The sequence below is a fragment of the Trichomonas vaginalis genome, chromosome IV (assembly GCF_026262505.1).
Source record: "Trichomonas vaginalis G3 chromosome IV, whole genome shotgun sequence".
NCBI classification, from domain to species: Eukaryota; Parabasalia; order Trichomonadida; family Trichomonadidae; genus Trichomonas; species Trichomonas vaginalis.
In genome coordinates this window covers 37,194,856-37,217,691 of record NC_067206.1, presented here as the reverse complement: position 1 = coordinate 37,217,691, position 22,836 = coordinate 37,194,856, and the positions used below count along the sequence as shown (strand labels likewise).

The window sequence follows — 22,836 nt, the reverse complement described above, 5'->3', positions numbered from 1 at the left end:
GACAGAGTAGTTCTTTACACAAACAATGGAAAATGTTATAGAATAGCAGTCTTTGCTGAACCAAAATATTTTCATAAAGCAAAGAAAGTTGGTATAACCGAGATGGTGAAAGTTCTTGAAGCAGACAAAAATATAACAACAAAACTGACCGATATTTCTAAAGGAAAGTTTATAATACAATATTATATCAAAACTGGCGTACTGTCAATATTTGACGGAGAGAAGTCAGTTCAAGAACAACTTACTGACCTGCTGCCAAAATCTGCTCGATGGAAGCTGTCGTTATACCAATCTGAGGAGCCCCAGCAGGTTTCATCGAACGAATCTTCAAAAGAGCATCTTCCGTGAAAAGTGCTATTGGTTTTTGTAAACTTCTTTGCTTTCAATTCATTTGGACCGTCTCTGTCACCAGTATATTGTATTTGAACTGTACCAACAGTTGAAATACCACCCATAAAGTCTTCTGAGTCAGCAAATGGAATGCCAAGCCAAAAGTTTGAACGGTCTCCATTTGTATATTGAGTGTTTTTGAGCTCCTGTATGGTGTCCATACTTTCACATATGGCATAATAGAACTTTGCATTTCAGGGTTAATGGTTGTTGTGAAGTTGTTGTTAAAGTTCATAGCATCTAATGTCAAGTTGTATGACCTCATATCCTCAACTGTAAATATTCTTCTCTTGGATAGTATTTGCCATCTATGTTTATATGATATTTAATACCGGGGTTGTAGAAACAAGAATAGTCATTTATAGTTCGTCTGAACAGTACAAACATAGTATCTGCATGTTTCATTGCAGTTGTTAAAGCAATATCTGTTCTTGCACCTGGGTCAGCACTTTGGTTTCCAACTTCACCTGCAAAGTCTTTGACAGATATTTGGTGTATAGGGAACATAAGCGGAACTGCAATATATTTGGCAGCTAAAGCATTTGAAATATCTGGGTCCAACATATAGACTGCAAGTCTGCTTTCTATTCTCTTGCATTCAAACTTTTCGCATGTGAACTTAACTGGGTCCCAAGCAGTTCCAGCAGCATTGAAATAATAGTTTACTTCAGTGTTGAAGTTTGAGAAACCAAAGTCTAAGTCAACTTTGTCTTTGCAAAATTCGGCGAATGACGTTTTGATTTGCTCCCTTTACGTCTGTAAGAGTGAATGGGTCTTGTGTTGGTGCATGACTAAGTTATTTTTTGCTTGGAGTAAGTTCGATAGAAATTTTTCCTGCCCAGTTTGGTAAGTATCTTAAAAACCTGAAGATGAGGAAAGATGACAAAGGAACTCTAGTTTCAGTTTTACTTTGGTTACTGCTGCTGCAGTTTGTCCAGAAAGGTTAACATAAACTCCTGGAACGTTAGGGTCAAGTCTTCTTATTTTCTCAATAGTTGCATACTGGTCTGTTTGTTTCTCTAGCTTGTGGTTGTACTGAGTTTCTCAAAGCGAACCATTCATAGTTTGCCCATGTTACTGTTTGAACTAAATCAGAGTTAGAATATATCTTATATCCCATGAAAACTTCTGGAGCATATTGGTATCCGACATAGAAAATTCCATTGCAACCTTTCTTGTCAGACAACTTGGCAGAAGGTTTTATTTCAATGTCTTGTTCCACGTATAAGAAAGAGTTGTCAATAGAAATTATATGAAACCTGTCGCAAGCAATATCTACTGTTGTTGAAGAACCTTCTCCAAACTCACCTACGTTTCCATAAGAAACAGCAGTTGTATATTCGTAAGTTCCAGGAACTATTTCTGACCTTCTAATGGCATTGTCGCATTCGTTATACCATTCGGAAACATTTCCATTCATGGCATCCAAAACTGTTGGCGTTATATTCTGAGCGGCGTACATTTCATATGGGTAAAAATATAGAATAGTTGGATTTATATGTCATAATAGAACCCACTCCGACCAAGCTTTACTTTCTTCCTGACTGAGTTTTTAACTCTTCTTTTTCCTTCATTGCCACTACTTTCACTAGATGAAGTTACTTCTTCACTACTTTCACTTTGTTCTACTCTTCTTCTTTGGTGTCGCTTTGGTAACTTGCCCTCTGCTTGAAGTTGTTGCATCTTTGCATTATGTTCATCTAGTATGTTGCAAATTTCCCATGTCCTTTTTGCCTTTTGGCTCTGGTCGCCCATCTCAGGTAACCTATATCCTAGAAAGAGTTTGTCATAGTCTGTATTTGAGTCTTCGCGTATTGTTTGCATGACTCTTTCCTGAGTTTCCGGTTCAAGCTCTTCAAACAGTGCCTGTCCATATGGAATATGCTCGTTTCCAAATATATGTTTTTGTAGCCATTCTGGTTTTCTTTCCATGTTACCAACTATATCTTTTGTGAATGGGAAAGCTTTTACCCAATCTTTCAGTCTTGCGTCGTTTATTTCTGTAGTTGGTTTTATTTTGTCAAGGAACATGTTTTTCAATACTAACATTTCATTTGGTACTGTCCAATTGAGTTTTCTTAAATATTCATCCCTTCTCGGTTCATTGTCTGCAAAGTAAGTTTTTATGACATTTTGTAAACTTTCGTTTGCAAGGTCATGTACAATAGGTTCTCTTCCTTCTCCCTCCCTAACTTTCTTTCTAAACTCTTCACCAAATATACCATCTCTATGGTTCTGTGTAGTTCTTTGAGATAAATGTTCTAGAACGTCAGGTGTTATATTTCCATCAGCCATGTTCATTTCATACTGGTCCAAAATATCTGCATGTTTCATATCTTTCAATGGCATTAAAGCCGCGCTTAAAATACCAGCTATATCTCGTTCACCATTCAATTCCATTGCGTCTACAACTTCTTGGAATTGTGGTTGTAAGTTTATGAACCACCTATCCGGATTAGCTTTATGACCCCATCTCATTGTAGTTCCATCGTCTGCAGAAACAAAAGTAGGTTTGTTTCCATCTTGGTTAGGTTCTGAATGAACTTTAAACAATGTTTCATTTCTATATGTTTTCTTGAAATTTAACCTTTTATTTTCACCGAGTTCATCCGAAGATTGAACGTTAAATGCTCGTAAGTAAAAAGGGTTGTTGTATTTGTGTACATTTTCTTTCAGTACTTCCATTCTATGCTGAATATTTTCATCTGGTGTTGGAGTCTTTTGTATGTCGGCAAACATTTTTCGATATTCTTCTACTATGTCAGCCGAATTTTTTTTAGACTCTTGGAAATATTCCATATTCTCCGCATACTCTTGTTGAGGGTCAAGATTTTTCGGCTGTTCCAAATCTTCATCTAGTTCTGTGAAGTTAGTTTCCAAAGGAGTGACTTGTTCGTTTCCTTCAGGCTCTTCTAGCTGTTGTTGCTGAACTATTTCTTCCATGTCTGGTTGTATCTGAACTTCTTCCTGTGGAGTTTCTTGTACCTCATCTGCTGGCATTTCATATATTCCGAGACCGTTTTCAACAATTTCCCTATCTACGTCATCCGCATTCATAAGCTTTTGTTCTTTCGTTCCGTCTCTATTTTTTACGCGTTTCATGACGAAAGTTGAATTGTCATTTAGCTCTGACATCAAATATCTCGGAGTAAATTCATCCATGTCATTTGGATGATATGCTATTAAATCATATCCCTTAGCGAGCTTGTATTTTCCAGGTTTGAGATTATATCCGTTTTGGTGCTGAGCCATAAAGCTAAATAGGTTCGGGTCAGTATTTCCATCCTTGAACTTTCCAATAGCTTCTTTATATCTGTCACTAAAGTCAATACTATCTGGGAAACCACACTCTTCTTTAAGCATTTTTAAGAATTCTTGGTTTCCTTGTTCTCTACTTCTTTTATGTCCTTGCTCTGTTTGTGGTTGTTGTTGTGCAGGGTTTTGAACTGTTGGTTGCTGTGCTGGTTGTTGTGTTGGTTGTTGTGCTGGTTGTGGAGGTGGTTGTTGTGCTGGTTGTTGTGTTGGTTGTTGTGTTGGTTTTGGTGCATGCCTGTGTTTGTGTCCATGTGACGATGTAAATGTTCTAGGTAGTCCTGGTGCAGGTGCTTCTCTTGGAGGGTTTGGTGGTATATAAGTTCCACCAGCTGGCACATATGTTCCATCTGCAGCGTAATGTCCTACCTGACTTTTCGTTCTTAAGAAAGCATTTACTAGGTCTGTTTTGGTCTGTTGTAACTCTTTTTCTTGACTTTTCACAACAGTTGCTCTAACGGCGTCATAGGCACTTTGAACTGCCTGTCTCGTTGCTGCATCTGTTATTTTCGTCATATTTTGTGCTACTTCTTTTAACTCTTTGTCGAAACCTTCAGACTTCAGTTTCTTTCCAGATGAGAAGTCGTTCACTTGTTTCACCTTACTATGAAGAGCTTCGAAGGCGTTCTTAAAGTCAGCATTCGTTAAAGCTTCATTTGAACTGTCTTCATCCGCTTGTATTTTTGTCCTTATTGACCCTATAAGCTGGGCTGCTTTAGCGTTGGCTTGGGCATCTAACCAGTCATTGTTAGCTTTTATATATTCTGCGCTTTTCATTGCCTTTTGCATGGCTGCGTCGTTATTTTTACTTTCTTGTGCTAAGTTTTCATACTGTACGGTTTGGTTTTGCAACTGTAAAAGTTTTTCTGCCTTTACATTTGCTTCAACTTCTTTTTTATACTCATCGCTATCCATATATGTCTTCAGGGCTTTTTGTTTTATCTCTTCATCTTTCAGTACTTTATATCGAGTAGTATGGTTTTTCAAATTTACAACATCTTGTTCCATTTTTGCTACTTCTGCTGCTTTTTCTGACACTTTTTTCGCATATTCCTCTGTACTTAGTTCTTTCAGTTGTTCTTCTTTCTTCTTTTTCTCTACGTTTAACTCATTGAGTTTCTTTGTGTGTCTGTCATATTCTAGTTTCTTTTCGTTTTCACCTATTTGCTTCTGTATGTCTATGTTTGACTTTTTGACATCTGCTATTTGATTTTTGAGTGAACTCAAATTCATTTGACTTTGAGGGTTATATGCTGTTCCGTCTGCAGCTCCACCATAGCCTGCCATTTTCGCTAAAAGTGCCGCTCTTAAACCTCCACTCTGTGCACCAAGAACTCGGTTTAAAAGCATAGGATTGCTTGACATTTGTTGCAACATAGTGGGGTCATTCAGCATTTGTTGTTGCAACTGTTGTTGTGGTGTCAGTCTTACTATTGGATGTTTCAATGCTCTCTTCCTCTTACGTATATTCTTACGTAGCTTACGTGGCATTTAAGTGAAGTTAAAAAGCGGTTTTATACTAAACATCTTCGGGGCTAGAGGGCACGAAGTGCCTGGAAGCCCCAATACCTTTTTTTTTTTGAATGTAGCGTGAAATCTGCAAAAAAAATTCTGAAATCTGAATGGAGAACACAAAAATTGAATAGTTTACGTCAATAAAAAAGAGAAAAATGAAGCCAAGGTGTCTCGAACCTAGGACTTAGAGCAGCAATCCCACTGTTTATCACATTACACTACATGCATCTCTCACCTCAGTGAATGAGATCAACTATATGATAACTTTTTCCCCATTATATTCTTGTGGAAAAGTGACAAATAGCAACTTTGACCCTCTCTCTAAGTTCTCAATTTTTCTTCATAACGATTCTTATAATTTTTTGAATAAATCAAGATTTAAATGTCTTACAATTTTGAAAATTTTTTAAATCTTGATTTATTCAAAAACGTAAGAATAAAAACCGTAAGAATCATACATTTTTTACTTCATATGTTAAAAAAATGATACAAAATCGCTCGATATTGTATGAATTCTTACGTTTACAAAAAAAGTCACAAAACCCGCTACATATACTACTGACACATTCAATTTTGTTCATGAATCGGAATCCATAAATCTATTTCTATTACCAAATGCCAACACATTCTGGATCATCTATTTCAAATTAATTCAAACTTTGAATGTCTTTTCAAAATCTGACATTAATTTTCATAAATCTTGCTCGCTGCATAATATTGACTAAAATTATAGCGATTAAATTTTTGTTTGATTGAGTTCATTTCAAATGTCCCAACCTGAAATATTTGATCTGTGTAAGAATGGAGACGCCACAAAGGTGACGAACCTCCTAAATAGGGATGGAAAACAATTAAATGCAGTCAACAGAGTTTTTCATAAATTTAGGTGACACTCCTTTACACGTAGCAGCATATTATAATAAATTAGATATTTGTGAAGTTCTTATTCAGAAAGGCGCAGTTATAAATGCAACAAACAGACAAGAAGATACGCCATTACATAATGCAGCTGTTAAATCAAATATAGCTATTATTAAACTCTTAATCGAAAATGGCGCCGATGTTGATCAACAGAACAAATTCGGTAATACTCCTTTGCACGAAGCAGCTAGATATAAAGCAGATGCAGTTAAGGTTCTCATTGAATATGGTGCGAACACTCAAATTAAAAACCAAGAAAAGAAATTGCCAATCGATATCGCGGTAGATGTAAACGTAAAGAATGCTATCAAAAATACAAAACCAATACGCAAAGCTGATACTCCAAGTACTCAATTTGCTGGTGATATAAGTCTCGATTTGGACAAAGTCAGAGCTTTCCTCTGTGCCACAGTACCAGGAGCTAAAATCGATCCGGCTATGTTCCTTTCGCCTCAACCTGCTTCCAAACCAGTTTCAAAACCAGCAACTCAAACTGCGAAACCAGCTCCAGCACAGAAACCAACTCCTGCTCCTCAACCAAAGCCTGCTCCAGCTCCAGCTCCAAAGCCAGTTGAACAACCAAAGCCTGCTCCAAAGCCAGTCGAACAACCAAAGCCTGCTCCAAAGCCAGTTGAACAACCAAAGCCTGCTCCAGAACCAGCTCCAAAGCCAGTTGAACAACCAAAGCCTGCTCCAGCTCCAGCACCAAAGCCAGTTGAACAACCAAAGCCTGCTCCAAAGCCAGTCGAACAACCAAAGCCTGCTCCAAAGCCAGTCGAACAACCAAAGCCAGCACCAAAGCCAGTCGAACAACCAAAGCCTGCTCCAGCTCCAGCTCCAAAGCCAGTTGAACAGCCAAAGCCTGCTCCAGAACCAGCACCAAAGCCAGTTGAACAACCAAAGCCTGTTCCAGCTCCAGCTCCAAAGCCAGTTGAACAGCCAAAGCCTGCTCCAGAACCAGCTCCAAAGCCAGTCGAACAACCAAAGCCTGCTCCAGAACCAGCTCCAAAGCCAGTTGAACAACCAAAGCCTGCTCCAGCTCCAGCTCCAAAGCCAGTTGAACAGCCAAAACCTGCTCCAAAGCCAGTCGAACAACCAAAGCCAGTCGAACAACCAAAGCCAGCACCAAAGCCTGCTCCAGCTCCAAAGCCAGTTGAACAACCAAAGCCTGCTCCAGCTCCAGCTCCAAAGCCAGTTGAACAACCAAAGCCTGCTCCAGAACCAGCTCCAAAGCCAGTTGAACAACCAAAGCCTGCTCCAGAACCAGCTCCAAAGCCAGTTGAACAACCAAAGCCAGCTCCAGCTCCAGCACCAAAGCCAGTTGAACAGCCAAAGCCTGCTCCAGAACCAGCTCCAAAGCCAGTTGAACAACCAAAGCCTGCTCCAGCTCCAGCTCCAAAGCCAGTTGAACAACCAAAGCCTGCTCCAGCTCCAAAGCCAGTTGAACAACCAAAGCCTGCTCCAGCTCCAGCACCAAAGCCAGTTGAACAACCAAAGCCTGCTCCAGCTCCAGCTCCAAAGCCAGTCGAACAACCAGAACCAGCTCCAGCTCCAGCTCCAAAGCCAGTCGAACAACCAGCTCCAGCACCAAAGCCAGTTGAACAGCCAAAGCCTGCTCCAGCTCCAGCTCCAGCTCCAAAGCCAGTTGAACAACCAAAGCCTGCTCCAGAACCAGCTCCAAAGCCAGTTGAACAACCAAAGCCTGCTCCAGCTCCAGCTCCAAAGCCAGTCGAACAACCAGCTCCAGCACCAAAGCCAGTTGAACAACCAAAGCCTGCTCCAGCTCCAGCACCAAAGCCAGTTGAACAACCAAAGCCTGCTCCAGCTCCAGCACCAAAGCCAGTTGAACAACCAAAGCCTGCTCCAGAACCAGCTCCAAAGCCAGTTGAACAACCAAAGCCTGCTCCAGCTCCAGCTCCAAAGCCAGTTGAACAACCAAAGCCAGTTGAACAACCAAAGCCAGTTGAACAACCAAAGCCTGCTCCAGCTCCAGCTCCAAAGCCAGTCGAACAACCAGCTCCAGCTTCAAAGCCAGTTGAACAACCAAAGCCTGCTCCAGCTCCAGCACCAAAGCCAGTCGAACAACCAGAACCAGCACCAAAGCCAGTTGAACAGCCAAAGCCTGCTCCAGCTCCAGCTCCAGCTCCAAAGCCAGTTGAACAACCAAAGCCTGCTCCAGCTCCAGCACCAAAGCCAGTCGAACAACCAGCTCCAGCACCAAAGCCAGTTGAACAGCCAAAGCCTGCTCCAGCTCCAGCTCCAAAGCCAGTTGAACAACCAAAGCCTGCTCCAGCTCCAGCTCCAGCTCCAAAGCCAGTCGAACAACCAGCTCCAGCTCCAAAGCCAGTTGAACAACCAAAGCCTGCTCCAGCTCCAGCACCAAAGCCAGTTGAACAACCAAAGCCTGCTCCAGAACCAGCTCCAAAGCCAGTTGAACAGCCAAAGCCTGCTCCAGCTCCAGCTCCAGCTCCAAAGCCAGTTGAACAACCAAAGCCTGCTCCAGCTCCAGCTCCAAAGCCAGTCGAACAACCAGCTCCAGCACCAAAGCCAGTTGAACAACCAAAGCCTGCTCCAGCTCCAGCACCAAAGCCAGTTGAACAACCAAAGCCTGCTCCAGCTCCAGCACCAAAGCCAGTTGAACAACCAAAGCCTGCTCCAGAACCAGCTCCAAAGCCAGTTGAACAACCAAAGCCTGCTCCAGCTCCAGCTCCAAAGCCAGTTGAACAACCAAAGCCAGTTGAACAACCAAAGCCAGTTGAACAACCAAAGCCTGCTCCAGCTCCAGCTCCAAAGCCAGTCGAACAACCAGAACCAGCTCCAGCTCCAGCTTCAAAGCCAGTTGAACAGCCAAAGCCTGCTCCAGCTCCAGCTCCAAAGCCAGTTGAACAACCAAAGCCTGCTCCAGAACCAGCTCCAAAGCCAGTTGAACAACCAAAGCCAGCTCCAGCTCCAGCTCCAAAGTCAGTCGAACAACCAGCTCCAGCTCCAAAGCCAGTTGAACAACCAAAGCCTGCTCCAGCTCCAGCTCCAAAGCCAGTTGAACAACCAAAGCCTGCTCCAGCTCCAGCACCAAAGCCAGTTGAACAACCAAAGCCTGCTCCAGAACCAGCTCCAAAGCCAGTTGAACAACCAAAGCCTGCTCCAGCTCCAGCTCCAAAGCCAGTTGAACAACCAAAGCCTGCTCCAGAACCAGCTCCAAAGCCAGTTGAACAACCAAAGCCAGCTCCAGCTCCAGCTCCAAAGTCAGTCGAACAACCAGCTCCAGCTCCAAAGCCAGTTGAACAACCAAAGCCTGCTCCAGCTCCAGCACCAAAGCCAGTTGAACAACCAAAGCCTGCTCCAGCTCCAGCACCAAAGCCAGTTGAACAACCAAAACCTGCTCCAGAACCAGTTAAGCCTGTTGAAGCTTCGAAACCAGCACCTGTTCCAGAGCCTAAGAAGGAAGAACCAAAGCCAGAGCCAATTAAAGAGGAATCGAAGAAGTTAGATATGTCAAAGTTCACTCCTAAAGAAGAAGAGAAACCAGCACCAGCACCACAGGAGCCAGTTAAGAAACTTGATATGTCCAAGTTCAATACTAAGCCAGAAGAGGAGCCTAAACCAGCTGCAGCACAGGAACCAATCAAGAAACTCGATGTTTCTAGATTCAACCAGCCACAGCAAGAAGAACAGAAACCAGCTCCACAGGCAGAACCAGTCAAGAAACTCGACATGTCCAAGTTCAATACTCCACAGCAGGAAGAACCAAAGACGGCAGCAACTCAGGAGCCAATCAAGAAACTCGACACATCAAGATTCAACCAACCACAGCAGGAAGAACCAAAGACGGCAGCAACTCAGGAGCCAGTTAAGAAACTTGATATGTCCAAGTTCAATTCTCCACAGCAAGAAGAACAGAAAACAGCTCCACAGGCAGAACCAGTCAAGAAACTCGACACATCAAGATTCAACCAACCACAGCAGGAAGAACCAAAGACGGCAGCAACTCAGGAACCAGTCAAGAAACTTGATATGTCCAAGTTCAATTCTCCACAGCAAGAAGAACAGAAACCAGCTCCACAGGCAGAACCAGTCAAGAAACTCGACACATCAAGATTCAACCAGCCACAGCAGGAAGAGCCAAAGGTAGCTCCACAAGCAGAGCCAGTCAAGAAGCTTGATATGTCTAGATTCAACAACCAACAGCAGGAAGAGCAGAAACCAGCTGCAGCACAGGAACCAATCAAGAAACTCGATGCTTCTAGATTCAACCAGCCACAGCAGGAAGAGCAGAAACCAGTTCAGCAGGAACCAGTCAAGAAACTTGACATGTCCAAGTTCAATACTCCACAGCAGGAAGAACCAAAGACGGCAGCAACTCAGGAGCCAATCAAGAAACTTGATATGTCCAAGTTCAATTCTCCACAGCAAGAAGAACAGAAACCAGCTCCACAGGCAGAACCAGTCAAGAAACTCGACACATCAAGATTCAACCAGCCACAGCAGGAAGAGCCAAAGGTAGCTCCACAAGCAGAGCCAGTCAAGAAGCTTGATATGTCTAGATTCAACAACCAACAGCAGGAAGAGCAGAAACCAGCTGCAGCACAGGAACCAATCAAGAAACTCGATGCTTCTAGATTCAACCAGCCACAGCAGGAAGAGCAGAAACCAGTTCAGCAGGAACCAGTCAAGAAACTTGACATGTCCAAGTTCAATACTCCACAGCAGGAAGAACCAAAGACGGCAGCAACTCAGGAGCCAATCAAGAAACTCGACACATCAAGATTCAACCAACCACAGCAGGAAGAACCAAAGACGGCAGCAACTCAGGAACCAGTCAAGAAACTTGATATGTCCAAGTTCAATTCTCCACAGCAAGAAGAACAGAAACCAGCTCCACAGGCAGAACCAGTCAAGAAACTCGACACATCAAGATTCAACCAGCCACAGCAGGAAGAGCCAAAGGTAGCTCCACAAGCAGAGCCAGTCAAGAAGCTTGATATGTCTAGATTCAACAACCAACAGCAGGAAGAGCAGAAACCAGCTGCAGCACAGGAACCAATCAAGAAACTCGATGCTTCTAGATTCAACCAGCCACAGCAGGAAGAGCAGAAACCAGTTCAGCAGGAACCAGTCAAGAAACTTGACATGTCCAAGTTCAATACTCCACAGCAGGAAGAACCAAAGACGGCAGCAACTCAGGAGCCAATCAAGAAACTCGACACATCAAGATTCAACCAACCACAGCAGGAAGAACCAAAGACGGCAGCAACTCAGGAACCAGTCAAGAAACTTGATATGTCCAAGTTCAATTCTCCACAGCAAGAAGAACAGAAACCAGCTCCACAGGCAGAACCAGTCAAGAAACTCGACACATCAAGATTCAACCAGCCACAGCAGGAAGAGCCAAAGGTAGCTCCACAAGCAGAGCCAGTCAAGAAGCTTGATATGTCTAGATTCAACAACCAACAGCAGGAAGAGCAGAAACCAGCTGCAGCACAGGAACCAGTCAAGAAACTCGATGCTTCTAGATTCAACCAGCCACAGCAGGAAGAGCAGAAACCAGCTGCAGCACAGGAACCAGTCAAGAAACTCGACACATCAAGATTTGCACAGCAACAAAACCAGCCAGAGACAAAGCCAGCAGCACAGGAACCAGTCAAGAAACTCGACACATCAAGATTTGCACAGCAACAAAACCAGCCAGAGACAAAGCCAGCAGCACAGGAACCAGTCAAGAAACTCGACACATCAAGATTTGCACAGCAACAAAACCAGCCAGAGACAAAGCCAGCAGCACAGGAACCAGTCAAGAAACTCGACACATCAAGATTTGCACAGCAACAAAACCAGCCAGAGACAAAGCCAGCAGCACAAAAACCATTCAAGAAACTCGACACATCAAGATTTGCACAGCAACAAAACCAGCCAGAGACAAAGCCAGCAGCACAAAAACCATTCAAGAAACTCGACACATCAAGATTTGCACAGCAACAAAACCAGCCAGAGACAAAGCCAGCAGCACAAAAACCATTCAAGAAACTCGACATGTCAAAGTTCAATTCTCCACAGCAGGAAGAGCCCAAAGAAAGTCCAAGGGATGGACAAGGCTCTCCAAGAAAGAAACTCAACTTATCAGCCGAGTTCATGAACAAGATTGCTTCTGGATATGGCGGCGGCTCAGCTAAACAGGAGGAGAAGAAGAACAAACCACCTGCACCACCTCCAAAGAAGTTAGTCATTCCAGCAGGTTTGGCCGATGCTTTGACAGCAGGACCAGCTCCATCAGCACCGACATCATCAGAACCAGCTCCTCCACCCGCAGAAGTCTCTGCATCAGCTCCACCACCACCACCACCGCCCCCACCACCAGGAACACCTCTTCCACCACCTCCACCTGCTGCTGGTGGCGCTCCACCACCACCTCCATCAGGATTGCCACCTCCTCCAGCTGGTGGAAGTGCTCCAAAGCCTCCGGGCGGATTGATCAAGCCAACGGATGACGCTCTCCAGGCAATGATAGCGAAGATGAAGAAGAAGGCAAAGACGAACCCTGTCAAGCCAAAGGAGTCAAGCAACACTTTCGCTGGTGCTGTTGGCGGAGCTCCAGGTGCTCCTGCAGCTGTGGAAGTTCAACGTCCAAGAAGACCACCTCCAGGCCGTGGTCCTGATTTGGTTGGAGCATTACAGGCGGCATTTGCAAAGAGGAAGAAACAATAACTTATACAGTATTGTTCTAAATAAAAATTTCGATCATTTTTTTCAAAATTATTTTAATATCTTTGTATTTTTGGCACAGAATCTATCTATTTCCTAATAAAATGCATCAGAAATCATTATTTACCAATATTAAATTTTAAAATAACAAATTATCAAAATGAAAAATAATTTCTTTTTGCAGATAAGGCTAGCAGACAGTATAATGTCTTATAATTTGATAAATCTCTATTATTCGTATAAAAAAGATTGCTTGGTATGTATTATATTGAGATAAATTTTATTTTCCTAACACTAGTAAACAATATGTGATTTATATATAGTATGGAAAGAATAATAACATTTGGCAAGTTACGAATCTTCGTATTCTTCTTCCTCCTCTTCTTCGTCTTTAAATGCTGTTTCAGGACAGATTTTGAAGCCGAAAATTCTTGGAATATACTTATTAATTGGTGGTTTTGGCATTACTGAAGGATATTTCGCTAAGAAAAGATGAACATACGAAGGTCCGAAGAAAGAACCATCTGTAAGTGGTCCATCTTCATCCTGAATATGGTAAACATCATGGCAGCACGGGCAAAACATTTTCACGGTTGACTGGCCAATATCATCGGACGATCCGTAAGGAAGGCAATTTGTGCCGTTACATAAAGTACGAGGGCATGGATAAAATGGTCCTTTAAGATATTTTTCGTGCATTCTTTCCAAACCTGCGTCAGTCAATAAATATCTAGCGTGTAATAAACCGTATAAGCAGATTCCGTAATCATCTATATCACTAACCCAGCTTGTTGGACGCTTTTCAGGTGGTATATATGGTCCTCTAATAAGATCAAGTGCTTGTTTGAAATTTGAAACTTTTTGACGAATTCCGTAAAAGTTATATGTGCACATTAAATAGTCTTTGTCAATTTCAATGAAATACTTTCCAAGCGGCTGTTGAAGAAACCAGCTTATCCAAGTCTGTTTTGACGCATCTTCTTGCGCCGTCATTGGAAAAGGTGACAGTTTGATTTTACTTTTGCATATCTCAGTTGTTTAAAATCCTACAACATTTCAAAAATATTTTTCAAAATAGACTGGATATGTTTCAAGATCTCCAATTTGACTTTCAATATCTGAGTAAATTAATTCGTATTTTCTCATTATCAATCAAGCTTTAGACTACATATCAGCAATTAATGAGACCCATAAGATATTCAAACTCTTAAACTACAAACAAAGTTCTTATTCCTTAATAGGAAATAAGTTATAATAGTTATAAGCGCATGTTGAAATTGTCTACCATGCAAAAGCATCTGATGTGCTCAATAAAGAGTTAAATTAATTTTATAAATATTTTTGATTTTGATAAAAGGTTTTCACAAATGATATACATTGGGAACACATATTTAAGTTCTATTGAATCATATCATGAGGATATATAATGCAATCTACGACAATAAATATTTATTTTTGTAAAAAGTTAAGAATACACACTAGTGTTAGTATTATACTATCTATCACATCAAATCAATTAGAACCTAATGCAAAATATTACGAAATTATTTGATAATATGATATAAAATCAAAAAATGAAAATAATATAAGCCTGTCACCTGAGATACGAATATATGATAATTTCCTGAGAATGAGAAACATGATCTTGATCTGATAACGGATCATAATTGATTCATTTTCGAAAAAATCTTGAAATACAGCATTGCATTAAATTTTAACACCGGATTTGTGGCTCCATTTGAATCTCTCAGTAATGAGTCACGGCTTCCCCTCATGGGTAATCCATGAAACCATCCTCATCAAAATTCTATCACATTGAGCCTTATGAAACTTTTCTGAATAGAAATTTTCAAAAAGTGACAAAATAGAGGGAGGATCTCAAAAATTGAATAGATCGCCGTTTGGATAAGATTTCTTGATAATTTTCTCATGAGTCAATCATACATCCTCGACATCCTCGTCAAGGATGCTCAGATAGGATCATCAATGCCGATGTTACAGACGCCTTTATGGTTCGTTTTGTCTGCTGATGGTTATCCCCATCAAGTTGTGACTTCGCAAGCAATTCCTTCAGCGCACCCTACCTGGGAATTTCCCGTGAGGCTAGTATTAGAGCTACAGGATTTATCCAGAGCGTATTTATACGTAACCTTATCAACATTTAAATTCAATTCTCAATCTACACAAGTTTTAGGGAGATCTAGAATAGGGCTTCGGTCTTTTCCTATTGGAAATCCCAAGCGCTTTACTTTTCCCTTAATGCATTCGGCAAATTCAGCGAATAAAGCGGCAGATGTTACTTTCGTTGCGACATTGTCGCAATTTACTCCTCGATTTCCACAACCTGTTGTTATGGCTCCATCTCAATATAATTCCCGCGGCTATACTTATCCACAAGAGGTATTTTACGGATCTAGATTATAATATTGTTTGTTTATTTGTTGTTTTGTTCTTGTTTGTAAATAGTTATATTGTATGTATTATAAAATTGAACGTAGCTCTTCTATTTCTAAAGGTTAAACGTGTCCAATCGAATTGCATTTTGACAATCAAATCGAAGCTCATAATAATCGATTGCCGGATTTAAATCTAATAGCTAATTCGAAAATCTTATTTTGGGCGAAGATTTTTTTTCCAATTATTTTTATCAAAAGGTTTTAATATTTTCATTAACTATTAATAATAATTATCAATCAGATATATTCATTTCAAAGAATTCGAGTCACTTTTTGTTCTAATTAAAAGATTCAACAAAAAATAATAACTTAATTGAAACAATAAGTTCAGATAAAGAATTAATCATTTTATCTAAAAAGTCGTTGGTCGGTGAGATCATGTTACACTTTTCTTCGAATTTTTTTATTAAAAATGTAATAGGGGAATTTAAATGATTCTTCAATTTTGATAGGCTTTATTATTAATTTCAATCAGCTCTATGAAATTTTCTTTGAAAAAACTTTACAAAAAATCGATAATTTGAGAAGAAAAGCTAAATAAGTGATGTGTCAAAAATGATCGGACTAGGATGGCCGATTAAAGGAACAAAAAATTGCTATAAACAAAATTAGTTTTAAAATCTCAAGCATTCTCCTCACTCAGATTAACTAATTTTTACGATTTCTGTTCGATTTGTTGAAAACAACCTCACGAATTAATGGTTTAGGTTCGACAAAATCAATCGCATACATGATTACCTTTTCAGCGTTCTTTTGATATGCTGTAAAATATATCGATCACATACGATCATTTATCGAATTATTCAATAAAGGTTTGCAACCCATGATGAGAGATATTCTCTAAATATAAAGATTGGTCAGTCAAACAGGATATCCAATAATTTATTGTTAATTTCGTTATTTACGAGATTGTTTTCTAAATACAATTGAGTTATTAGATAGTTTTTTATAATAAAAACAAAAATATAAAAGAATACAAAAATATTATATTTCTTATTATTGGTTTTGAGCTTGTTTGTTATGCTCATTAATCATTTCTTGGCAATAGTAGTTGTATTTACCAATGAAGTTACTAACTTGATCAGCATTTACTTGATATGAGAATTTATTTTGTTCTTGTGCATTTTTATAGAATCTTTTCATTACATCCAATACCCATGGAAATTTATGAGATACTTGAATGAATCTTTTCATTACTTTGATGTATTCAAAAGATAATTTGTATTTAAATGATTCATCTTGGACAATTCTAGTCAAAAAGTTCTCAACAATTGTTGATTCATTCACTGCGCTCGCCTGCTGGTAATCTTCAAAGAAAATCTCCTGATATTTCAATAACCAGTCAGAAAGTAAATATAAACAAGCCCAGCCATAGCTACCGTAAAAATCTAGGTTGAAGTTTATGATAAATTGCTCTGTAATGAAGTCAATGTTTTCTTTCAAGTCATCTTCAGTGAAATACGATGAATACTTGGCGAAAATGATCATGAACACGTTTGGTAAGTCCGTACCATCAAGGATATCAGGGATTGTGTTAAATGTGAGGTCTTTCAGGTGTTCGACCAAATCAAGAATTATTTCTTGGTTTTGGTTGTAGGATAATACGAAATCACACAGATTCGCGAAGAATGGAATAGCAATCTTTTGTAAGGAACCATTATTTCGGTACTTTTTGTATAATTCCGACTCAGCATAATTCGAATCTTCTTCTTCCATATGCTGATAGAAAATATTCATGAACTTGTAGACCATTTCACGTAATTCGAGGAATATGTTACATTCTGGGTCCAAAAGAATGAAACTAAACAATAATTCAACATTAATAGACAATTCACAATCGATTGTCTGCAAAATAAGGGGGAAGATCTTTTCTCTGAACCATGGTTCAACACGTTCTCGCGATATCTTGCCCAATAATTTGATAAAATCTTTAGATTCTTCATCTTTCATGTTTTTTGCGAAATATGTATAGTAATCGATACTGTCGTCTTCATTAGCAGACATATTGTTATACAAATCATACTGGAAACGTATCGATTTGTACAAAATATCGAGAATATCATCAAATAAATTTTCTTTTTCCAAAATAAAGCCTTTTTCCAATTGGACGAACTTGCAGGTGGTTTTAATGATTCTATAGAATTCAATTGTAGTGTTGTGAACGTCTTTTTGATAATGAATTGCGTCCGAAATTATATTTTTCAGCTGATTAACACATTCTTCGGCTCCTTCAACGCTTCTCATCCTTTTCAGGAGATTTACCATACCTTTGAATGAGTGACTAAAGAAATTTTCAAGATATTTTTCAGAAAACAAATATCTCAAATAAAATTGAACAAAATTATTATATTCTTGGAAGTTATTAGCTACTAATATTGCTTCTGCTATATCCTTTTTAATAATTTTGTTCAAATTATCCATTGTTTCGCATAAACCATCAGAAGCAGCCTTTTCTATGACATACTTAGTGCCATCCTTAATATTTATCAAAGTATAAAACACTACTGGGTCGACCACTTCATTTTTGTCGACTTCTTTTGGTTCAATTTCTTCAGACAACAAATTCATGCATCCGTGATACAAAAATCCAAGCGATTCATCGATGTCTGAATCAACATAGTCTAACATCTTCAACAGACTGTTCATATATACGTATTGTGTTTGAGGATCAAGATTTTGAGAGTCATAAGCGGCCAAACAAGCATGGAAGAACTGGGAAGCCTTAGCATTAACGAGTTCACCGTTATTCTTTTTAAAGTTCATGAAAATTTTCGGTAATACTTCAAGAATTTTCGAAATCACAACAGGAGATGAATTATATTGGTTATAAAATTGTTCATATAGTCCAAGGACTTCTTCCGCATCTAATTCATCAATTCTATTATTAAAAATTTCCGATAACACGCCGATCAAATTTCCCACAACTTTTTCGGTTTGAGCGAAATTGAATGCGTTCAGAATTATTTCTTGGACCTGTAATAGAACTTCTTCAATAGACTGTCCATATATAATTCGGTTAATGCTATGAAAACTTTTGAGGGCTATACTTATCAAATTTTTAAGTGCTATGAGGGCCAAGTTCATGATCCTCTCATCTTCTTTATCATTGATGCCGCTGACCAAATATTCGAAAAATCTTGGATCTTCTAATAAGGTTGATGAAATTCGAGAGAATATTTTCATCACAGCGTACCGGAGATTGTCTGAAAGGTCTTCTTCTATCACCGATAGTATCAATTGCTTTAATTCTTGTGTTGTTTCTGATGTAAAGCAATTGATACTTTCTCCAAGGAACATAAGGAATCCATATAAATACTCGGTGTTTTCTGTGACAGTTTTGACCAAAGAAAGGATCTTGGGACCCATGGAACAAAATATTATTTCAATAATTGGATTTATGACACTCATTGCTATGGAATATATTGAGTTTGAGCTTTCATCTGCATCTTCTATGTAATCAATGTGGTTTATAATAGTAATAAACGTATCACAAAAAATATCTATGAATTCGAATGATTTTATGCAGATTTCTGGGTTGTTTATGACTGCATCTGAGAAAACAAATATTCCGGTGATGATTGTTTGCTCGTTATCCATATTCAAAATGACATTTGATACAAATCTTGCCAAATCTACAATTATATACTGTAAAAAGCCCGCATTTTTCTCACAGAATCTACAGATAACTGCGAAGGAGGCTGTCAGATCGGAATTTGAAATAATTTCCAAAATTTGAGGAAAGAGGCTTTTGCAGACTTCATCATCGGATAATTTTGCAATGATAGAGAAGTATAATTGAATTATATCTTTGGTGCAAGAAGAATTGGCTGCAATAATGCTTAATAAAAGATTTAAATCAATATTGCAGAAATCAGGTGATAAATCAAGCGCTTGTGATATGATTGATAAGTAGAATTGAGGTTGTATATGAGAGGAAAATTCATTAATGAGAGCATTGAAATCAAAATCATTTGCTTCATTTAATTGATGGATGTAAGCAATAACATATGAGAATAGTTCGCAAGTCCATGATTTCTCTAAATCATCAAACAATGCCGAATTTAATAGCTGCGACATGTTGGAATTGAGAAAATTATAAAAATTTAATAGGGTCTCAATAGAAATAATATGTTTCATGTGCTTGAATATGGATATTAAAAGAACAAACATGTAGTTTCGAAGGATTTTGTAGTTGTCTGATAAAATACAATTTAAAAGTGTTGCAATAAATGTATTTGGATCACTATTAAGCAGCTGTAGTCTAGCTTCTTCACCTGCAGCACGTAATTCATTATCTTCCGAATTACATTGCTGTAGTATTGAAATCAATTTTTCTTCATCCATTTTTTTTAAATTTTTGACAATTTTTATTCTACTTTCAATTTATCGTTTTACAACTATATCACATATCACATTTTTTAGATAAAAATTCAATTTACATTTGTAAAATTGGGATCTTCATTTTGATAAATATCTGGTTATATCTCATTGACCATGATGCTGTCCAATGAAATCCAATGTTAATATATGCGAACCGAGCTTTATGGCTAAATCTATCTTTTCATATTTTATGTCATTCATTTTATAGATTAACAATTCAAGCGCAAACTTGCATTTTAACAAGATAACCAAATAATCAAATCATTTTATTTGAACTTCTCATTAAAATTTCATCAAATGTGTTATATGTCAATTCTTTCAAGGATCACTTCTTTCTAGGGAGACATAAAGATTTACTATTGTAAACTCAAACATTTTTAAATAATCTTAATATCTAATTGATATAGCTAATTTTGTTCTAAGCATGATACACTCGCATATAATATAAGAAATTTCTGACATTATCATGAAGTAAATTATATAAATTGAGTATAAAATTTCCCAATATTGGAGTTGTTGAACTAAGTAGAAGTGGAATCTGTAATAAACAGAAATTCATCAAAAGTGACAGCTCTCAATTTTTTGACATTTGTAAATTCTAAATTGAATGAGAAAAATGAAATAATACTAAGCATAATACAATATTCTAGATTTAATTATAATTAGGAAAAAATTAGTTTTGAGAGTACTTTTCAGAGGCATATAGAATGAAATCTTCTGAAAAATAATATCACATAAACTCATATTATTTTCTAATATATAACTATTTTATATAAAATCAAATTCAATGATCTTAAAAGCGAAGGATAAACCTCAAAATTTACGAATATAATGAGTGGGAATATAATGCTTATCTATCATAAAACCATATGAAATATCAATTTTTGCTTTACGCCTAATTTTTGACGACAATTAGCAAAAAATGTTAAATGTTAACACTCAGTCCATTTGAATATGAAAAATAAAATTGACTTTGATTAAATGTTTTTATTTATCATGCAATTCTTCTTGCGACCAAAGATTTGAATAAAAGTTCAAAAAATAAGATAGCTTAAAAATAATATACGGTAGTGTTTACTAATAGATGAATAGTATATAAATTCTATTAAAATGGATTTGATCCAAAAAAATATATAAAATTTGATCATAAATAAAATCGTTTTAAATTACTTCTTCATTTAAATTATAACAATTATTTTTGGTTTTATATTTTTTTTGGATCAAATCCATTTTAATAGAATTTATATACTATTCATCTATTAGTAAACACTACCGTATATTATTTTTTAAGCTATCTTATTTTTTGAACTTTTATTCAAATCTTTGGTCGCAAGAAGAGTAGGTGACAAAAGTGCTTACTCTTAAACAACCGTCGGATTTCCGGGTGAAATCGTGACACACTTTCGTCTTTCGTAGGCAGTGGTGGTTGTTACAAAAGGTAACTTCGAATGTAGCGTGAAATCAGCAAAAAAAATTCTGAAATTTGAATGGAGAACACAAAAATTGAATAGTTTACGTCAATAAAAAAGAGAAAAATGAAGCCAATGTGTCTCGAACCTAGTACTTAGAGCAGCAATCCCACTGTTTATAACATTACACTACATGCATCTCCCACCTCAGTGAATGAGATCAACTATATGATAACTTTTTCCCCATTATATTCTTGTGGAAAAGTGACAAATAGCAACTTTGACCCTCTCTCGTCGCAAGAAGAATTGCATGATAAATAAAAACATTTAATCAAAGTCAATTTTATTTTTCATATTCAAATGGACTGAGTGTTAACATTTAACATTTTTTGCTAATTGTCGTCAAAAATTAGGCGTAAAGCAAAAATTGATATTTCATATGGTTTTATGATAGATAAGCATTATATTCCCACTCATTATATTCGTAAATTTTGAGGTTTATCCTTCGCTTTTAAGATCATTGAATTTGATTTTTATATAAAATAGTTATATATTAGAAAATAATATGAGTTTATGTGATATTATTTTTCAGAAGATTTTGTGTTCTTCTTCAAAATTTTACTTTTTTATTAAAAAGAATCTTTACAAAATATACATTACTTTAATTAATATTTAAAAACGTGCTCTATCAAAAGTTCCAAAAAATTCAATATTTTAGCTTTTCTGAGATGTCACTTTTGATGAATTTCTGTTTACAACAGAATCAAGCTCGCATTCAATTGCATATTAATATTGTTATAGAAAATTATAGATGGTCGCTTTGATATAACTTTCTTTATCAATGCAAAAAGTGACTGAAAAAAGTGCTTATTTAATATGTCTACACACGACAGAGACTTGAGGCATAAGAAGCTTCTTGCTAAGGAATTCGATAAATACAGAGAAGATTATAAGGCAAAGTTGAATCCAGAAGAATATCCAGGAAATATGTCACTTATCTTCGAACTTGATACAAAAGTATGCGTTATTACAGCAGATGATATTGAATACGTCGGTGAACTTTCTAGCTTTGATCAATTTGGTAATATTATTCTTGCTAAAGCTGTTTTACGTACCTTTGGACCAAATGGTTACGATGATGAAGAGAAGTTGGGCACTATTTTCATCCGCAGTGATCAAGTTATTCTCATTGGCAAAGTTGACAAAGATAAAGAAAACAAATTACTCGAAGTTGAAGAAGAAGATGCCGATGAGTAATTTTTTTGTATTACTCACTTCTTATTGTTAACTAATCTACATAAACAACACATTAATATATATTAATACACCATTACAATCATTTACAAATTTTTTACCCTTCAATTTTTTCCAAATATTTTATTTTTGAATTTGCTCTGCTGAAACTTCAACTCATGGCGTAGTATTCGATTTTAAGTCTTTTAGCATATAATATTTCCCTTTAAAAAGCAACTTATCCAAAGATTATTAAAAATATACTAACTTGTTTTCTAATTTGCATATCAGTTATTTCTCGATGTGACCATATAATATTCTCTCTAATAATAGCCATATTGAACATAAAATTTCAAATGAAAAATTAATATGTTTTATCACAAAATGTCTTACCATAGACAACCATTATGCTTCTACAAAGCACAGATACATCCATATATATCCTCATTATAGATTATTCTCATATTATTTAATCTTTTGGATTATACATCTGTTGATCTGTTGAATAGGTATTACATAACTTA

The 22,836-nt window shown here is 37.5% G+C and overlaps 6 protein-coding genes across 6 annotated transcripts, besides 6 other annotated features; 3 read left to right on the top strand and 3 right to left on the bottom strand.

The window, feature by feature from the left end:
• Positions 1 to 2,925: part of a mobile genetic element that runs on past the window's edge.
• On the bottom strand, positions 1,885 to 2,439 carry TVAGG3_0236970 (protein of unknown function, DUF4106 family; the record flags this gene model as incomplete). Its single annotated transcript, XM_001311491.1, has 1 exon — positions 1,885 to 2,439. One exon carries the CDS (start codon positions 2,437 to 2,439, stop codon positions 1,885 to 1,887), a length of 555 nt encoding a protein of 184 aa, XP_001311492.1.
• A 3,651-nt stretch (positions 2,926 to 6,576) lies between the features above and the next one.
• Positions 6,577 to 12,885, top strand: TVAGG3_0236950 (uncharacterized protein; the record flags this gene model as incomplete). The annotated part of the gene is made up of 1 exon (XM_001311490.2): positions 6,577 to 12,837. The coding sequence occupies one exon, from the start codon at positions 6,577 to 6,579 to the stop codon at positions 12,835 to 12,837; it is 6,261 nt and encodes a 2,086-aa protein (XP_001311491.1).
• A 144-nt stretch (positions 12,886 to 13,029) lies between these two features.
• TVAGG3_0236940 (protein kinase regulator protein) lies at positions 13,030 to 13,929 on the bottom strand (the record flags this gene model as incomplete). The annotated part of the gene is made up of 1 exon (XM_001311489.2): positions 13,186 to 13,827. One exon carries the CDS (start codon positions 13,825 to 13,827, stop codon positions 13,186 to 13,188), a length of 642 nt encoding a protein of 213 aa, XP_001311490.1.
• Positions 13,930 to 14,763: 834 nt separating this feature from the next.
• Positions 14,764 to 15,258, top strand: TVAGG3_0236930 (C2 domain (calcium/lipid-binding domain, CaLB) family; the record flags this gene model as incomplete). Its single annotated transcript, XM_001311488.1, has 1 exon — positions 14,764 to 15,258. The coding sequence occupies one exon, from the start codon at positions 14,764 to 14,766 to the stop codon at positions 15,256 to 15,258; it is 495 nt and encodes a 164-aa protein (XP_001311489.1).
• A 970-nt stretch (positions 15,259 to 16,228) lies between these two features.
• On the bottom strand, positions 16,229 to 19,641 carry TVAGG3_0236920 (armadillo (ARM) repeat-containing protein family; the record flags this gene model as incomplete). The annotated part of the gene is made up of 1 exon (XM_001311487.1): positions 16,287 to 19,634. The coding sequence occupies one exon, from the start codon at positions 19,632 to 19,634 to the stop codon at positions 16,287 to 16,289; it is 3,348 nt and encodes a 1,115-aa protein (XP_001311488.1).
• Positions 19,642 to 20,211: 570 nt separating this feature from the next.
• Positions 20,212 to 20,248: a mobile genetic element.
• Positions 20,212 to 20,248: a terminal%2Cinverted (terminal inverted repeat of Banshee-A3 transposon ID:TVAGG3_0236910).
• A 758-nt stretch (positions 20,249 to 21,006) lies between these two features.
• Positions 21,007 to 21,036: a mobile genetic element.
• A 765-nt stretch (positions 21,037 to 21,801) lies between these two features.
• Positions 21,802 to 21,839: a mobile genetic element.
• Positions 21,802 to 21,839: a terminal%2Cinverted (terminal inverted repeat of Banshee-A3 transposon ID:TVAGG3_0236890).
• Positions 21,840 to 21,938: 99 nt separating this feature from the next.
• Positions 21,939 to 22,743, top strand: TVAGG3_0236880 (U6 snRNA-associated Sm-like protein Lsm1/8 family; the record flags this gene model as incomplete). The annotated part of the gene is made up of 1 exon (XM_001311486.2): positions 21,956 to 22,336. One exon carries the CDS (start codon positions 21,956 to 21,958, stop codon positions 22,334 to 22,336), a length of 381 nt encoding a protein of 126 aa, XP_001311487.1.
• Between the last annotated feature and the right edge of the window lie 93 nt (positions 22,744 to 22,836).